Here is a 19,191-nt window from a genome sequence, read left to right as displayed (position 1 = left end):
ATTACTCCAGTACGGAGCTACTCACTCTGCAAGCAGTCGGCCCAATGTGGGTTGGGATTGGGAAGGCGTTACAATGACGTTACTACAGCAGTAACCCGGCATCATTACTCCAGTACGGAGCTACTCACTCTGCAAGCAGTCGGCCCAATGTGGGTTGGGATTGGGAAGGCGTTACAATGACGTTACTACAGCAGTAACCCGACATCATTACTCCAGTACGGAGCTACTCACTCTGCAAGCAGTCGGCCCAATGTGGGTTGGGATTGGGAAGGCGTTACAATGACGTTACTACAGCAGTAACCCGACATCATTACTCCAGTACGGAGCTACTCACGCTGCAAGCAGTCGGCATTGAGCAAGTCTTGGCACTTTTCGTGGCACTTGACGCCACACTCGGAGCAGCGCATCCCCTGGCGGGCAATACCCCACAGCAGCCCCTCACACTCGTAGCAGTAGGTGGGGGTCGTGGCCGTCCACACCTCAAAGTTGTGGGGGGTTGTGCAGGAGATGGGGTAGATCAGCGCCTGTAGCGTCTTCTTGTACACGTGGGTTTTCTGAAACAGAGTCAAAATGTCAGCAAAGGCTCAGTCTGCCCCGGGGGGCATTTCCCTGGATATAATATCCCAACATTTGCCTGATCCAACTGATCAGATTGTGTGCAATGTGGCCACACACAAACAGCCCAATTGTATTCCCAGCAATCTGATCTGTGAGAACATCACTCAGCCATGTACAGAGCTGGCCAACTGAGTTCAGCCGGACATGTTTTGATACATTCACACCACAAATGAGATCCTTGCAACCTACCAGGTCTTCATCCTTCAGAGACGTGCGGGTCGCCATGGCGGAGCTGATACCGGCTTTCCGTGACTGGACCAGCGACTAGAAGCACAAATAATAACATTATTATTAATGGGCCACATTATAACCCTCGCTAATAAAACACACAGGGAACTGGGCACAGACTGGGCAGAGAACAGAGAGGGTACAAGGAGTTCCCAGATACCCTTCTATTATACATACAAGTGTATATGTACCATAATGCATTGCTGCACACCTTCAAAATAAGAACTTATATTGAAATGAAACAGAAGGGGATATATTTATATATACAGTGGCTTACAAAAGTATTCGGCCCCCTTGAACTTTCCCACATTTTGTCACATTACAGCCACAAACATGAATCAATTTTATCGGAATTCCACGTGAAAGACCAATACAAAGTGGGGTACACGTGAGAAGTGGAAGGAAAATCATACACGATTCCAAACATTTTTTACAAATAAATAGCTGCAAAGTGGGGGGTGCGTAATTATTCAGCCCCCTGAGTCAATACTGTGTAGAACCACCTTTTGCTGCAATTCCAGCTGCCAGGCTTTAGGGTATGTCTCTACCCGCTTTGCCCATCTACAGACTGAAATCCTTGCCCATTCTTCTTTGCAAAACAGCTCCAGCTCAGTCAGATTAGATGGTCAGCCTTTGGGAACAGCAGTTTTCAGATCTTCCAACAGATTCTCCATTGGATTTAGATCTGGGCTGTGACTGGGCCAGTCTAACACATGGATATGTTTGGGTTTAACCCATTCCATTGTTGCCCTGGCTTTATCTTTAGGGTCTTTGCCCTGCTGGAAGGTGAACCTCCGCCCCAGTCTCAAGTCTTTTGCAGACTGCAAGAGGTTTTCTTCCAAGATTGCCCTGTATTTGGCTCCATCCATCTTCCCATCAACTCTGAGCAGCATTTGGGCTTCAAGGTGTTGTTGCTCCCAATATTCTCTTAGACACCCTCTGAGGCCGTCACAGAGCAGCTGTATGTGTACTGACATTAGATTACACACAGGGGCACTCTATTTAGTCATTAGCACTCATCAGGCAATGTCTATGGGCAACTGACTGCACTCAGACCAAAGGGGGCTGAATAATTACGCACTTTGCAGCTATTTATTTGTAAAAAATGTTTGGAATCATGTATGGTTTTCCTTCCACTTCTCACGTGTACCCCACTTTGTATTGGTCGTTCACGTGGAATTCCAATAAAAGCGATTCATGTTTGTGGCTGTAATGTGACAAAAGTTCAAGGGGGCCGAATACTTTTGCAAGCCACTGTATATATATATATATATACACACACACATCTCTCTCTCTCTCAATACTAAACAACAGGGCCGGGTTTGGAGAGGAGGAACCCCCAGGGTAGTTTTGGGGTGGGGTGCTGGGGTACTGGTACCATTACACAGTAGCTGGGGGGTATATATCTGGGTATATATATATATATATAGTGGGTATATATAGTGGGTATATATCTGGGTATATATATATATATATATAGTGGGTATATATAGTGGGTATATATCTGGGTATATATATATATATATATATATATATAGTGGGTATATATAGTGGGTATATATATATATATATATATATATAGTGGGTATATATAGTGGGTATATATATATATATATATAGTGGGTATATATATATATATATATATATATATATATATATATATATATAGTGGGTATATATCTGGGTATATATATATATAGTGGGTATATATCTGGGTATATATATAGTGGGTATATATAGTGGGTGTATATATATATATATATAGTGGGTATATATCTGGGTATATATATATATAGTGGGTATATATCTGGGTATATATATATATATATATAGTGGGTATATATAGTGGGTATATATCTGGGTATATATATAGCAGTTATTACAATTAGGGGTGCACTGAATCCAGGATTTGGTTAGGTATCCGGCCAGGATTCGGCATTTTTTGCCAGGGTTCGGTTCCGGACGAATCCACGGTCTGGGCCGAACCAAATCCGAATTTGCATAAATTAGCATATGGTAATTAGCATTAGGAAGGGTTAAACGTTAGGGGAAAAAAAATTCGATGCGCGTAACCCTTCCCGATCCTAATTGGCATTTGGTATTCGGCCGAATCTGTTGAGGTGGGTTCAGGGGTTCAGCCAAACCCAAAAAAGTGGGTTTGGTGCATCCCTAATTACAATATCATTTAACCCCGTGCATTTTGATCATTGGCCCCTGGGAAAGTGCCCCACCCTAAATCCGGCCCATTATCAGGAGCTACAGGGAAGGCAGCCCAACTGAAAATAAAAGGGTTATTATGGGATAGGGTGCAAGGGAATAGGGCTCAGGCCCCTGCAGTAAGGCCACACAATATGTACAGGGATTGGGGGGGGTTTAATCAGATCTGAATATGAAAGGGTCACATTCAGTCCCCATCACTGAATATAATGTAGGAGGAAATTGAACAAAAAACAATATTGGTGCCACCAATATACAGCAGGTCCCTGAAACAGCTCCCCCTACTGGCTGGGAAGCTTTAATGTAGGGCTGTTAGTGGGTTCCTTGGAAATGTCAGAATGGGCCGATTCTAATCACATCCCTATCAGGGAGGGAAGTCACATGGGTTGGCCGGTCAGGCTAGGCACGTTGGGCTCCCATAATGACTTTCTGTGGGGGTCTGTACAGGTTTATAGGGACTGGGCCGGTTCAGCCCAAGAAAGGAAGTCACAGACTGGGGGTCACAGCTGGGGGGGTCACAGACTGGGTTGGATGTGGATATATAGTGGGTTCTGGTGGTAATTACTGCTCGTAGTTCCTCTCCGCTAATAGCTCCAGTACAAATACAATATCTTCCCCTGGAGAGGGTAATAAAGCTCCTTTTAATTCCATTAAATCAGTGATGTACAAGGGGAAACGTCATAAAAATAAAAACTGCAGCAAACCCAAAATACAGCAACGGAGAAGGGAGAAAGGGCAGGGAGTACCCCGGAACCCCTGAGCCACTGGCTTGGGGGGCACCACTTACCATAGCCTGCAGAATGGGGAGACAGCAAATGGAAGGATAACAGAGATTAGTCCGATAGGAACATCAGCCTGACTTACCCATAATCCTCCAGTCTAACCAATCTGCCCGGGAACCAACCCCCGGGTATCCCCCCGACTGACCCCCTCCATATTTATATGATTTCTCTGCCCCATGGTGCCCTGTTCTACAGTAACCCCTCTATATGCACCGCTGGCTGCTACTTCACACCAACCAATTAGATGCTTGCTATGGGCTCATGTGATGGGCCAGACTTACCTGCACCAATAACCAGCCACCTTCACTGCAACTTACCCAATAGCCCTATTATCAACCTTCACCCCATCCAGGTGTAGAACTACAGTTCCCAGCATCCCTAGCAACTACAAACTGTAACCTTGGATATCCCCTGGGTAGATATGTCAGAAAAATAATGAATAGATGAATAATGAATAGAGTGTAAGCTCTTCAGGACAAGGATCTCCCCTTTATGGCCCTGTATATAAGGAAGGTCACTCTCAATTATATTTCTAGCATGGCTCTAAAATCCCCTGTCCCCCGGGCAGTGCAGATATAAACATGGAGACGCAGAGCCAAGAATCTTCATTAAATGGGACCTGTCGCCCAGACATTACTAACAGGGTCCACAAAATGGCGGCGCCCTGCTTGCTGTGATTGGGTAATTCCAAGACTGAAGGAAACAGTATGAACATTATTTATAGAGTGTAAGTGAAGTTAATTTTGCTAAACTAACATGATAGGAATAAACTTGGAATAATTTCTTAGGGTAACAGGTCCCCTTTAAACAATATCACATTATTATTATTATACAATAGGAAATCTACGTATTCAGTCTGGAATAAAAACCTGCTTCTCAGCTGAAAGGAGAAGGTCTGACAATGAAATACCCACCAAGTCGCTGACCAGAGGGATGGGCTTCTTCTTGCGCAGATCGGGCATACTGTCGATGCCATAGAGCCCTCCCGCCGGTCTGAAAATACAGCACATATTTAGTAAATGTGGTTCTATGGGGCGCCCAACTTGGGGGAGAATGGGTGGAATTGGCCCAACTTGGGGGAGAATGGGTGCAATCGGCCCAACTTGGGGGAGAACGGGTGGAATCGGCCCAACTTGGGGAAGAACGGGTGCAATCGGCCCAACTTGGGGAACAACGGGTGCAATCGGACCAACTTGGGGGAGAACGGGTGGAATTGGACCAACTTGGGGAAGAACGGGTGCAATCGGCCCAACTTGGGGAACAACGGGTGCAATCGGCCCAACTTGGGGAACAACGGGTGCAATCGGACCAACTTGGGGAAGAACAGGTGGAATTGGCCCAACTTGGGGGCGAATGGGTGCAATCGGCCCAACTTGGGGGCGAACGGGTGCAATCGGCCCAACTTGGGGGCGAACGGGTGCAATCGGCCCAACTTGGGGGAGAACGGGTGGAATCGGCCCAACTTGGGGATGAACGGGTGGAATCGGCCCAACTTGGGGGAGAATGGGTGGAATCGGCCCAACTTGGGGGCGAACGGGTGCAATCGGCCCAACTTGGGGGCGAATGGGTGCAATCGGCCCAACTTGGGGGCGAACGGGTGCAATCGGCCCAACTTGGGGGCGAACGGGTGCAATCGGCCCAACTTGGGGGCGAACGGGTGCAATCGGCCCAACTTGGGGGAGAACGGGTGGAATCGGCCCAACTTGGGGATGAACGGGTGGAATCGGCCCAACATGGGGGAGAATGGGTGGAATCGGCCCAACTTGGGGGTGAACGGGTGCAATCGGCCCAACTTGGGGGAGAACGGGTGGAATCGGCCCAACTTGGGGATGAACGGGTGGAATCGGCCCAACATGGGGGAGAATGGGTGGAATCGGCCCAACTTGGGGGTGAACGGGTGCAATCGGCCCAACATGGGGGAGAATGGGTGGAATCGGCCCAACTTGGGGGCGAACGGGTGCAATCGGCCCAACTTGGGGGCGAACGGGTGCAATCGGCCCAACTTGGGGGCGAACGGGTGCAATCGGCCCAACTTGGGGGAGAACGGGTGGAATCGGCCCAACTTGGGGATGAACGGGTGGAATCGGCCCAACATGGGGGAGAATGGGTGGAATCGGCCCAACTTGGGGGTGAACGGGTGCAATCGGCCCAACTTGGGGGAGAACGGGTGGAATCGGCCCAACTTGGGGGAGAACGGGTGGAATCGGCCCAACATGGGGGAGAATGGGTGGAATCGGCCCAACTTGGTGGTGAACGGGTGCAATCGGCCCAACTTGGGGGAGAACGGGTGGAATCGGCCCAACTTGGGGGAGAACGGGTGGAATCGGCCCAACATGGGGGAGAATGGGTGGAATCGGCCCAACTTGGGGGTGAACGGGTGCAATCGGCCCAACTTTGGGGCGAACGGGTGGAATCGGCCCAACTTGGGGGAGAAATGGACAGAAATATCCATGGAATTTGGTCTTCTCACTCAACACAGAGATGGTAGAATGGATAGAAATCATACTTGATCAGAAAGAGAGGATGGAATGTGTGGAATCTTCTCGATCAGAGAGGGAACAATAGATAGAATCAGTACAGAGAGGAGCAATAAATGGAATTAATTCTTCTAGATCGGTACAGAAAGGAAAGGAACTCACAGTAGGTAGAAGGGATAGAATTAATTTAATGTTTAATGAGTGCAGAGAGGGTAGAATGGAAGGAATTGGCTCCTAGAATGAGAGAAACTAATGACAATCACAACAGAGAGGGAAGAATGGATGGAATGAACTCCCTGGGAACAGGGAAGAATACATGAAACCGGCTGTTTTTGATCAGTGTATGGTTTGAGGAATCTCAATCCACTCAGAGAAGGTAGTACGGAAAGTTCTTCTTGATCAGCAGAGATGGTTGAACATACGGAGTTGGCTCTTCTCCATCAGTTCAGAGGGGTTATATATTAGATGGCTGTTGTTAGTTTAGGGCCCCCAAGGTCACAGAAATATCAGTCATTCCCATCCAGATCCAAAAACCTTTACCCCCAAACCTCTAGTTTAGGGCAAAAACAATAAAATAAAAACATAAAACCTACTATTTAACAAAAAATTATATTACCCCAAAAAACAGATAAGTGGCCACTATTTGCCCTCCCTCTCCCACCTGAGCAGCCCCGGTGCCCTCCCTCTCCTACCCGAGCAGCCCCGGTGCCCTCCCTCTCCTACCTGAGCAGCCCCGGTGCCCTCCCTCTCCTACCTGAGCAGCCCCGGTGCCCTCCCTCTCCTACCTGAGCAGCCCCGGTGCCCTCCCTCTCCTACCTGAGCAGCCCCGGTGCCCTCCCTCTCCTACCTGAGCAGCCCCGGTGCCCTCCCTCTCCTACCTGAGCAGCCCCGGTGCCCTCCCTCTCCTACCTGAGCAGCCCCGGTGCCCTCCCTCTCCTACCTGAGCAGCCCCGGTGCCCTCCCTCTCCTACCTGAGCAGCCCCGGTGCCCTCCCTCTCCTACCTGAGCAGCCCCGGTGCCCTCCCTCTCCTACCTGAGCAGCCCCGGTGCCCTCGCTCTCCCACATAGCTCTGATATTCCTGCCCACCACCCATTCCCTCTAATCTTTTTACTCCCAACTTAATGCAAATGATGGTCAGAGCATATTTAGGCCCCTATTAAACAGAAGATGAGGGGCATGTATCTTTATTTAACCTACGCCTACACAAACAGCCCCCCCACTTCTCACAGAAGCAGGCCTCCCCATAGGGAAGAGTTTCCAAACTCACAAAAAGAGCTGAATGGTAATTACTGTGAGGGCAGAGCTTCCCGTCAGTAGCTACATCTCTGCCGTCTGTTTTTGGCGGCTGATTATAAATACAGGCGCTGGATGCTTATCAAACACAGCATCAGACAAGCGGTGCCATATGGAGAATATCAAATGTACTCAAACGAAGAGGGCTCCAAACTAAACAGCAATTATAGCCTTTTCTGCATGGAAACATCTCCCAATTAGCGATCAAACAGACGGCACGGGGAGGCCAAAGCCAGACTCTTCCCACTGGGAGATTCCCGGGGAAACCCACAGCCGGTCCCTCTCCCCAGGAGACGGGCGGACAAACAGCAGTTCTACCTTCTGCAGGAACACAAAGAGTTACTTACCCTCCTTTAAACCACGGTGGCTTAGACGGATCCCCATCATCTTGTGTCTAAGAGCAACAAAGAAAGAGAAGTTAGGGGGGTTGGAGTGTGAGTGAGCACTTGGCTCCTGGAGGGAGAGAAACACAAGGTGAATATTACAGAATGACACAATGAGACAACACACACACTCCTGTTTCCAGAGGCACCAGTAGCACAAACAGCAGCAGGGCAGGTTGCACCAGTAACACCCATAGCCTGGGGGAGCGGGGCAGTAGGACAATGGCAGGGCAAGGGGCACCAACAGTGCCAATAACAGTGCCAACCAGGGCACGTGGCCCCAACAGATGCAGGGGAGATATGGAAGGAGTCAGTTCAGTGCCAGTGATGCCTACAAGGGGCAACTGTGCCATTTCTCAGGTCAAAATAAAATGCAACGACTTCATTTCTGGGAGGGGGCACTTTTCTGGTTTATCATTGGGGGGGGACTGCCTGGCATCCCCATAACCAGGCCAAACCAGTTCAGCAGCTTAAATCTGCCCGTGTATGGCCGCCTGTAGAATCAAGGCTTGTCTTTGGCTAGGAACTCAACGCAGCCAATGAATCGCTGACTTTCATTCTTGTAACTGTGATGGACTATTAAATGCTTACTGCTGATTGGTTGCTAGCGGTTACATAGCAGGAGCAAAAGTCTGACTTTTACTACAATGATCCTCTTGCAGAATGACTTCCTACCTGGGAACGTACCCGTGTGGCCCCCTCGGGCCATGTATTCATTGCTAACAGCCTTTTCGTAGGTGTAGGTTTATTTTATCAAGTCTGAACCTCAGGGGTCACTTGGCAATAGGTGGAGCAAAGGGCAAATGCACCTTTTAAATTACGTAACTACTATCAAGTTGCTAAGTCACTGACCATAGCGACCAGGCAGTGGTTTAAATGACTGAATAAAACAACAAGAGACAAGAGACCTAAAGATTGCCTTGTCATTGTTTGTAGGGGCACACACATTGGATCAGCGTACTGCAAGAGTAATTAGCATTTCGGGTGCAGGCTGAAGACTGTAACGGATTCTGTGCAGTCAGGCACTATGTAAGTAGCATGTACAATTCATAGAATTCAATATGGCAGCTCCCAGCACTGAACAGACTCTGGGAACAAAGATTTTGCCACCAGTAAGTCCTACAAGCACAGGGCATACTCAACAGCCAAGCCAAACGGCAACATGCCGGGACAAGGGGGGCCACAGACGCAGAGCGGGGGCCACACATGCGCACACACACACAACCGAGCACAGAAAATAACCTGATATTCTGCTCTACTCTCCTCTGAAAAGAAAGAGAAGGAAGGAGAGGAAAAGTTAAGAGTTAATGGAGCAGGTTTGGGCCCCGGGTAGTTGCAACTGCAATGGATGCAATGAGCTGAACACTCAGAGGAGGCCAAGAACTTGCAATCATCTCTGTGTGGCTAATAAATTAAATCCCATATGATGAATGGCCAATCAAAAAAAGGATATACATTTCCTGAACTCAGTAGGCCACCTAAGTGATGGCTGGTTGGGGAATAAAGTGTTAAACTGTAACTGTCCCCATGCTGGATGGTCGCGAGACCCTCCCTCAACAACATGGGAAGCAACACAAATCTCTAAGAGGCCCAGCATTGTAACAAACCTCTAACCTTCTTCCCTTCAAAATGGTCACAATCTTCTCACCCCTCAAACAGGATGATGAACCCCAACATAGGATGGTCACAACCATCTGAGCCTCTCGGCCCCAACATAGCATGGTCACAACCATCTGAGCATCTCGGCCCCAACATAGGATGGTCACAACCATCTGAGCCTCCCGGCCCCAACATAGGATGGTCACAACCTTCTGAGCCTCTCGGCCCCAACATAGGATGGTCACAACCATCTGAGCCTCCCGGCCCCAACATAGGATGGTCACAACCATCTGAGCCTCTCGGCCCCAACATAGGATGGTCACAACCATCTGAGCCTCCCGGCCCCAACATAGGATGGTCACAACCATCTGAGCCTCCCGGCCCCAACATAGGATGGTCACAACCATCTGAGCCTCCCGGCCCCAACATAGGATGGTCACAACCATCTGAGCCTCCCGGCCCCAACATAGGATGGTCACAACCTTCTGAGCCTCTCGGCCCCAACATAGGATGGTCACAACCTTCTGAGCCTCTCGGCCCCAACATAGGATGGTCACAACCATCTGAGCCTCTCGGCCCCAACATAGGATGGTCACAACCTTCTGAGCCTCTCGGCCCCAACATAGCATGGTCATAACCTTCTGAGCCTCTCAGCCCCAACATAGGATGGTCACAACCTTCTGAGCCTCTCGGCCCCAACATAGGATGGTCACAACCTTCTGAAAGTCCAACTGCCCCATAGCAAGACCAGCTATTCCATATAAAGTCCAACTGTCCCATAGCAAGACCAGCTATTCTATATAAAGTCCAACTGCCTCATAGCAAGACCAGCTATTCCATATAAAGTCCAACTGCCCCATAGCAAGACCAGCTATTCCATATAAAGTCCAACTGTCCCATAGCAAGACCAGCTATTCTATATAAAGTCCAACTGCCTCATAGCAAGACCAGCTATTCTATATAAAGTCCAACTGCCTCATAGCAAGACCAGCTATTCTATATAAAGTCCAACTGCCCCATAGCAAGACCAGCTATTCCATATAAAGTCCAACTGTCCCATAGCAAGACCAGCTATTCCATATAAAGTCCTACTGCCCCATAGCAAGACCAGCTATTCTATATAAAGTTCAACTGCCCCATAGCAAGACCAGCTATTCTATATAAAATCCAACTGTCCCATAGCAAGACCAGCTATTCTATATAAAGTCCAACTGCCCCATAGCAAGACCAGCTATTCTATATAAAGTCCAACTGTCCCATAGCAAGACCAGCTATTCTATATAAAGTCCTACTGCCCCATAGCAAGACCAGCTATTCTATATAAAGTCCTACTGCCCCATAGCAAGACCAGCTATTCTATATAAAGTCCAACTGCCCCATAGCAAGACCAGCTATTCTATATAAAGTCCAACTGTCCCATAGCAAGACCAGCTATTCTATATAAAGTCCAACTGTCCCATAGCAAGACCAGCTATTCTATATAAAGTCCATCTGTCCCATAGCAAGACCAGCTATTCTATATAAAGTCCAACTGCCCCATAGCAAGACCAGCTATTCTATATAAAGTCCAACTGTCCCATAGCAAGACCAGCTATTCTATATAAAGTCCATCTGTCCCATAGCAAGACCAGCTATTCTATATAAAGTCCAACTGCCCCATAGCAAGACCAGCTATTCTATATAAAGTCCAACTGCCCCATAGCAAGACCAGCTATTCTATATAAAGTCCAACTGCCCCATAGCAAGACCAGCTATTCTATATAAAGTCCAACTGCCCCATAGCAAGACCAGCTATTCTATATAAAGTCCAACTGCCCCATAGCAAGACCAGCTATTCTATATAAAGTCCAACTGCCCCATAGCAAGACCAGCTATTCTATATAAAGTCCAACTGCCCCATAGCAAGACCAGCTATTCTATATAAAGTCCATCTGTCCCATAGCAAGACCAGCTATTCCATATAAAGTCCAACTGCCCCATAGCAAGACCAGCTATTCTATATAAAGTCCATCTGTCCCATAGCAAGACCAGCTATTCTATATAAAGTCCATCTGTCCCATAGCAAGACCAGCTATTCTATATAAAGTCCTACTGCCCCATAGCAAGACCAGCTATTCTATATAAAGTCCATCTGTCCCATAGCAAGACCAGCTATTCTATATAAAGTCCAACTGCCCCATAGCAAGACCAGCTATTCTATATAAAGTCCAACTGCCCCATAGCAAGACCAGCTATTCTATATAAAGTCCAACTGCCCCATAGCAAGACCAGCTATTCTATATAAAGTCCATCTGTCCCATAGCAAGACCAGCTATTCTATATAAAGTCCAACTGCCCCATAGCAAGACCAGCTATTCTATATAAAGTCCAACTGCCCCATAGCAAGACCAGCTATTCTATATAAAGTCCTACTGCCCCATAGCAAGACCAGCTATTCTATATAAAGTCCTACTGCCCCATAGCAAGACCAGCTATTCTATATAAAGTCCAACTGCCCCATAGCAAGACCAGCTATTCTATATAAAGTCCAACTGCCCCATAGCAAGACCAGCTATTCTATATAAAGTCCAACTGCCCCATAGCAAGACCAGCTATTCTATATAAAGTCCAACTGCCCCATAGCAAGACCAGCTATTCTATATAAAGTCCAACTGCCCCATAGCAAGACCAGCTATTCTATATAAAGTCCAACTGCCCCATAGCAAGACCAGCTATTCTATATAAAGTCCTACTGCCCCATAGCAAGACCAGCTATTCTATATAAAGTCCTACTGCCCCATAGCAAGACCAGCTATTCTATACACTGCTACGAGACACATATAAAAGCCCAGTGCTGCATGGTTTGATAGGAACGTAGGTAGACACTAGTAAATAAACATGGCAGGCTTGGATTGGATTTTAATCTTGTTTCAAAGATAATAGGCAGCAACACCACATCCTCACTTACAGGGCGGGGGATTCACAGAACTGGCAAAAGGGTACTCGGGGCAGTTGCCATAGCAACTAACAAGCAATAAGCTCTTATGAAACAACTGCCGTAAAACCAATGAAATGGATATTCTGATGAGTTGCTATGGGTTACTGTGAGTAAATTGTGAGTAACTGCTGGAACCCCAGCGACTGCTTTTCTAGGTGGTTGGGGGTGTAGGTGTCCCCCAGCCTGCCTCCTCTCAGCCTCATATCACTGAATACAAAGTTGTTTGTTAGCCCCTCCTCTCATCAACCAGACCTCATATCCCATAATCCCCTTCTCCAACCATGTGACTAATGGCAATGAGATTCCCCTCAGCAGCCAGATCTCATCTCCCATAATCCCCTTCTCCAACCATGTGACTAATGGCAATGAGATTCCCCTCAGCAGCCAGATCCCATCTCCCATAATCCCCTTCTCCAACCATGTGACTAATGGCAATGAGATTCCCCTCAGCAGCCAGATCTCATCTCCCATAATCCCCTTCTCCAACCATGTGATTAATGGCAATGAGATTCCCCTCAGCAGCCAGATCCCATCTCCCATAATCCCCTTCTCCAACCATGTGATTAATGGCAATGAGGTTCCCCTCAGCAGCCAGATCCCATCTCCCATAATCCCCTTCTCCAACCATGTGACTAATAGCAGAGAAATTCCCCTCAACAGCCATCTTTTTTTTTTTATTTCCCATAATCCACTGCTCCAACCATGTGACTAACGACAAATATTCTCCTAACTACTAACAGGGATTTGTTTGTTTGTTTTTTTAAATATTTCCCCTTCTATTTATGTCATTAAAAAAAAACAGACTAAAGGGCAAATGCAATTTAAGTGATGAAAAGTCAGCCATGTTGGTATCTCTGCAGCTTTGGAAGCTGCTCCTGAGTTCATATCGTAATGCTAATGTTCCTATTAAGAATAATGTAAGCCTCCCTTATCAGCAGGAAAGCCACACGTGCATAGGTCTATCACTTGCTCATGGCTAACTTGCTAGGGATGCTGGGAGATGTACTGTACATTGGCCACAGAGCGGCAGGGTAGAAACCCCATGGGTAGATACTAAAACAACATTATTCTGAGTGCAGTAAATAAAGATCTCAGCCAGATCCCTCCGGGGACTTCAGGCCAGTGAGAATGACCAATACGGAGCTTAGTTACATATGAATCAATGTATCCCGTCGGGTTCCGCCACTCGCCCACACCAAGAGGCACGCGCTCACACCAATACAGATCAATGGAGCAATGGCCGAGACATCACAGTTCTGGATAATGTCACCAGATGTGACAAGTGTTCCCTCAGCCCATAGGCCCCGACATTCCGTTCCCCCAAAACGATTTAGGGGAGACATTTTGTGATGTTGTGTTCCACCCCCTATCATTCACATCCAGCGCCACTCTTTTCTACCCCTACTGATATATACTATATAATATATTGTCCCTATATAGAATGTATATAAATCCAATCCCAATGTTTACTGGACGTCTCTACATATTTACTATAAAAGTCACCGATATTTTTTAAATCCCCCATGAGCAGCAAGTTCTTGGCCCCCTGCTCAGATGAGCAAACTGGATCTATGTAGGAATTCGATTGCAGTTATACAAAGAACACCTAGTCATGCTGAACAACAAATGTTATCATCAATAAATCAGAAGCTGGATTTCATTAAAAACATATTTATGAGTACGGGAGAATAATATTGACATTATGTATCGGGGCTGCACCACAGAATACAGGGGTGCAAGAACTCATGACCCACAGAATGAAGTCCCCGAACCCCAGACAAGCACTAACCATTGGCAAGGACATGGAATCTACCTGAAGTCATTTCTTCTCCAGAGACCCAGAACGTCTCCTGCACAATGTCCTTCAGGAGCTTCCGTTGCATCTTCTTCTTCTCCTTCAGCACGTTCTTGAAGTTGTTGATGCACTTGTTCAGGTATATGGTCTCCGCGCACACCTGATCGAGTCTCATGGGTTTGGCTTCCTTCAGCTCTTCTGTCAGTTCGCTGGACTCCATGGTCTCGTCCGACTGTGACAGGGGCTGTGCAGAATTCAAGTCTACATCGGGGGAAAGGATCAAGGAAGGGATAGAAGTCTCATGAGGTAGAGAGGAGACCCTGTTGAGGACAAAATAGGCATCTTCCTTGAGATTGGAGCTGGAACTGTAGCTGTTGCTTCTGCTTGACTGAGTGGGGATACTGTCATTGAAGTGCCCGGTGCCCACACTGGCTAAACTGTCACAGTCATGCACTGGAAATCCACTCTCTTTGCTCTCCATAAAGACCTCAGGACTTTCGAGCTTATTGAAAACCACTTTTAGAGCAGATCTAAAATGATTAAGAGCTTTGCCCAGTTTATTAGCATAGAACTTTATATCTACTATATCAATGTTCTCATCAGGCTGATTGAGGAAATCCCTGAATACATGTCCGGTTTGATCTTGGGTGTCCAGGTCTATGTGGACCACTTCCTTCAAGGTTTCCGCCACAGTTCCATCGGAACGTTTGTCTACCGTGTCGTCAAAGCTTAGGGAAGTAAAACTCCCGGAAGGATCTTTGATAATCACATTTATCTTCTCGGTGCTTCTAAATTTTCTCCGCGAGTCGCAGGAAACCAGTTCGTTTTCTCCCTTAATTAACCCCTCGGTGTGCTCATCTACAACCGAGCAACATCTCTGTATTGCTATTTCTGCTTCATCTGCCTCAGAGGAGGCACTGAGGTGGCTGGAACGGGTTAAAAGACGGGCACACCTACAGTTGGCCTTGTCCATGGATGAAGGCTTGTTGGTAATGTGAAGGTTCTGTTGAGACTCCTGAGAGTCCAGGCGAATACACAGGTGGCTGACACTTTTCTCCAGTTCACAGTTCTCTTTGACCTGACACACTTGACTTCCAGTTGCCTCCAGCTCTGCTGTTAAGTTGCATTTTGTTGACGTTTGTGCAAACACAAACTCTTCCCCCGCGCACTGAGTCTCGGTGCTGGAATTCTTATATCGAATACGAAACGACTCAGTTTTCCAATCACCCCCAGAGTCATCGGGACGTACCACACCCTTATCAAGGCTCACAGAGCTCCACCGATTCTCCCTCAAACCTTGCTGGAGAACAGACATTGAATTAGCTCTATTCCGACTTTGTAGACCTTGAATGTTGTGCTCTTCAAATGGAACGATCCTCACTCCGGCACTCTGTAAACGCACGGAATTTTGTAAAATAAAGTCCCTCTGCTCACGGTGAGCCAGTCTAACTACTGTGGGTCTGGGGTCTAACAAACCGCTTGCCCCATTCCCCAGCCTATAGGCATCCTTTATGTATTCTTTGCTTTGAACGCCATTAAAGCAGTGGTGATCAGATAAGAAACAATGGATGGCATCCAACGTGTTCTCCCCCTCGTGTTCTGAGACACCATAGAAGTACAAAACGGTCTCTTCATTTTGAGAGTCTTTATAGAGCTCAGCACTTGAGGCCGTGCCAGGGCTTTTTACGCCAACTTGCAAGCCCTCAATCTCATTAAGGACACTATCAACACAAGTGGAAACCTCTTCCACTGACCCTTTAATCAAGCTCAAATGTTGCCTTAGTTCCGCAATCTCGGCCTGAATTCGGCTTATTCCTTGAAGCTCCTTGATGATGTATTCGACTACGTCCCCGGAACGGTCACTACTGCCGGTGCTTTCCCTGTCAGGGTCCAAAGGAATATTGGGACAAAACAGTGAATTGTGTTCAGAAATCTCTCTCCAGCTCATTGTGATACTAATGGCAGACATATCCTGCTTATCGGAGGGGAGGCCACTGCTTTGGCACGGGGATAGGACTTCACTGTCTTCCTCATTTGAGGAGTTGCCCTCGTCGTGGTCACAACTGTTTTGCTCGTCTGGCAATTTCAGACTTGGTGTTAAACATTCATCCGGTCCTTCAACACAAGTCTTATTTAACTCTTTGGGCTCTTCCTTCAGCTCCATATCGTCAACAGGTTTCTGAAATGCAATGTTTGGCGTTCTCTTTATCCCGCACACAAACAGGTCTTCATCGATCTCCACCGGGAAGATCTGATTATCATGGTTTGCTGAAATCTTATCGACAGGCCCTTGCAGTAATCGTTTCATCTTCTCCCGGAGGCACAGAGCTAGTTTTTGCCTTTTGGATTGTTTAAAAGGAAATATTTTTACCGAGGGTTTTCTGTGCCGGAAGGCAGTGCCATTTTCTTGCCTTTTCAGTTTGCTTCTGGCCAACATCATCAGCTGTAGCTCCTGCACCTTAGCATAATTCTACGAGTCAACGGGGAGGTTAAGGGAGTCTTGTCCTTCCAGTAAGGGGACTGGGCAGTAACGAGGATTTCATGTTGATGCTGTCACACAGGGAAACATTAAACAGAATGCCGTCAGCATTGGTACAAACACGACTGTATAATGGGACTAATAACCACGGATGCTTCCATTATATAAGGCACAACTAGGCCTTATGCCTAAAAGGCAGGATCCTAGACTGCTTTCCAAATGGCACGGTGGAATGCCCCAAATGGCACGGTGGAATGCCCCAAATGGCACGGTGGAATGCCCCAAATGGCACGGTGGAATGCCCCAAATGGCACGGTGGAATGCCCCAAATGGCACGGTGGAGTATTTATTGCTAAGCCGATTTGAATCATAACCAAGTAATGCAGATTGCGGTCATTCTAGGCCTGCTAGAAATAACAGCAAATTACTATGGAAACATAAAGCTGGAGATTTCCACCTTTGTAAGGGCAGTAAGTATGTGGTCTCTGACAACGCTATACCTACTGTTTTTTCTGGGCTACCAGAACTGGAGAGGAATTTAGATGCACAGACAATTTGCCCCATCCCAGACGGCCAGCTGAAATGGCTGTAGGTGTTATGGTGAGTTTTAGGTATTGGAGTGTCCCCGACAGCAATACATTTGTAACTGGGCTAATAGGGTCCTCCAGGTCTTGGGCAGACTAGGCAACATGAGGGACCCAGGGCACTTACAAAAGGCCTGCTGAGTTTGCCATTTAGTCATATGGGGCCCAAATAAGAAACTACTTCACTGAATTGAGATCTGGATTTGGCTGTTCTGGTGCAGCCTTAGCCACTTGGTGAGTCTTTGGAGAAGACTTGTCTTCCAGGCACTATCACCCCCGCGCTACAGGATGGAGAGGTTTAGGATGATGGGCAGTGTTGGCTTCTATGGCAAATATGGTGTTTGGTATAATAGCCAAAAAGCACAACCTCTGTCAAATCAAACTTGACAACCTCCTTTCAGCTGACTTGAAGAGTCAACTGTTTGCCTTCTACTAGTGTCTTGTGGCCACTTTCCCTTAAAGCTGCGACTGACAGAACCTGAGCGACAGTTTGCATCGTTTCCCTAATCTCAGCCTTTGAAGCTATTAACTCCTTCAGATTTAGGTCTCCTTGTGGCCCCCCAGACCAGTCTCCTCTGTGCCCGCTCACTCTCTTTTGGTGGCTGGCAGATTTATAGTCGTGCCATACTCTTTCCACTGCTTAAGGTTAAAGACACACAGAGAGCAACTAGTAGCAGCTACTTGTCACGGCTACTAAACACCAGAAAACCCCCTGCCATAGACAATGCTGAGAATTGCCTCTGCTAAACACACGTAGGGACAATTATCAGTAAATGATCACCATTGTCCATTTCAGTAGCCACGACAAGTAGCTGCTACTAGTAGCTCCGTGTGTCTTCACCCTAATGACTAATATAACTTTACCCCCAAGGGATATTCAGTGACTTGGAAACATTCTTGTATCCATCCCATAATTTGTGCTTCTGATGGAGTTACTGGGAGTGCCCTTTTACCCTTATGGGGTAAAACCCCCTTGCCTTCACACGGGGAATCACCATGGAATGAATGCTATGACTCCGGGAAAGAACTGGCTGCACCAATTTGAAAATGTAGGGGTGTCATATTAAAGGGGGTGTACACTTATGCAATCAGTTATTGTTTGTATTTTTATTAGGATTAAATTACTGGCATGAACGAGCTGATTTCTGCTGATCAGAGGCAATAACACATTTCCAAGGGGGCCGGATATTTTGTGTATTTTATATGGAATTGATTGAACCATGTGTTCTCCTTATGTGCCAGAGGTTCCTGGTTCCGAGCTTACAGCCAAGCAAGCATTTTGACGAAAGGGGGCGCTATTTTATTAGGGAAGGTATGAGAATGCAAGCAGTACAGCTGCCCAGACTCACGTACACATATAGAAATATAACCTGTCAGAATAGCCGACATTCCCTCACTCTGGTGAGTTATATAAACCAGAGAAGAGCCGACATTCCCTCACTCTGGTGAGTTATATAAACCAGGGAAGAGCCGACATTCCCTCACTCTGGTGAGTTATATAAACCAGGGAAGAGCCGACATTCCCTCACTCTGGTGAGTTATATAAACCAGGGAAGAGCCGACATTCCCTCACTCTGGTGAGTTATATAAACCAGGGAAGAGCCGACATTCCCTCACTCTGGTGAGTTATATAAACCAGGGAAGAGCCGACATTCCCTCACTCTGGTGAGTTATATAAACCAGGGAAGAGCCGACATTCCCTCACTCTGGTGAGTTATATAAATCAGAGAAGAGCCGACATTCCCTCACTCTGGTGAG

At 47.2% G+C, this 19,191-nt stretch overlaps 1 protein-coding gene across 6 annotated transcripts in view; it reads right to left on the bottom strand.

Moving 5' to 3' along the window:
- Nucleotides 1–19,191, bottom strand: part of LOC100489443 (protein unc-13 homolog B) — a 158,435-nt gene that overhangs the window by 56,624 nt on the left and 82,620 nt on the right. For 2 of the 6 annotated variants that reach the window (XM_031894969.1, XM_031894971.1), the window contains exons 2-8: nt 14,389–16,920; nt 9,242–9,264; nt 7,964–8,010; nt 4,760–4,838; nt 3,851–3,856; nt 808–882; nt 335–554 (exon numbers count right to left, since the gene is read on the bottom strand). In XM_031894969.1, the coding sequence (XP_031750829.1) occupies nt 335–554; nt 808–882; nt 3,851–3,856; nt 4,760–4,838; nt 7,964–8,010; nt 9,242–9,264; nt 14,389–16,810 (2,872 nt within the window). In that variant the 5' untranslated portion in view covers nt 16,811–16,920. The remainder of the gene's footprint in view (nt 1–334; nt 555–807; nt 883–3,850; nt 3,857–4,759; nt 4,839–7,963; nt 8,011–9,241; nt 9,265–14,388; nt 16,921–19,191) is intronic. The other 4 variants (XM_031894975.1, XM_031894973.1, XM_031894970.1 and 1 more) reach the window with 3 other exon arrangements.

This window comes from Xenopus tropicalis, chromosome 1 (assembly GCF_000004195.4).
Source record: "Xenopus tropicalis strain Nigerian chromosome 1, UCB_Xtro_10.0, whole genome shotgun sequence".
NCBI lineage: Eukaryota > Metazoa > Chordata > Amphibia > Anura > Pipidae > Xenopus > Xenopus tropicalis.
This window is presented reverse-complemented; position numbering and strand designations above follow the sequence as displayed.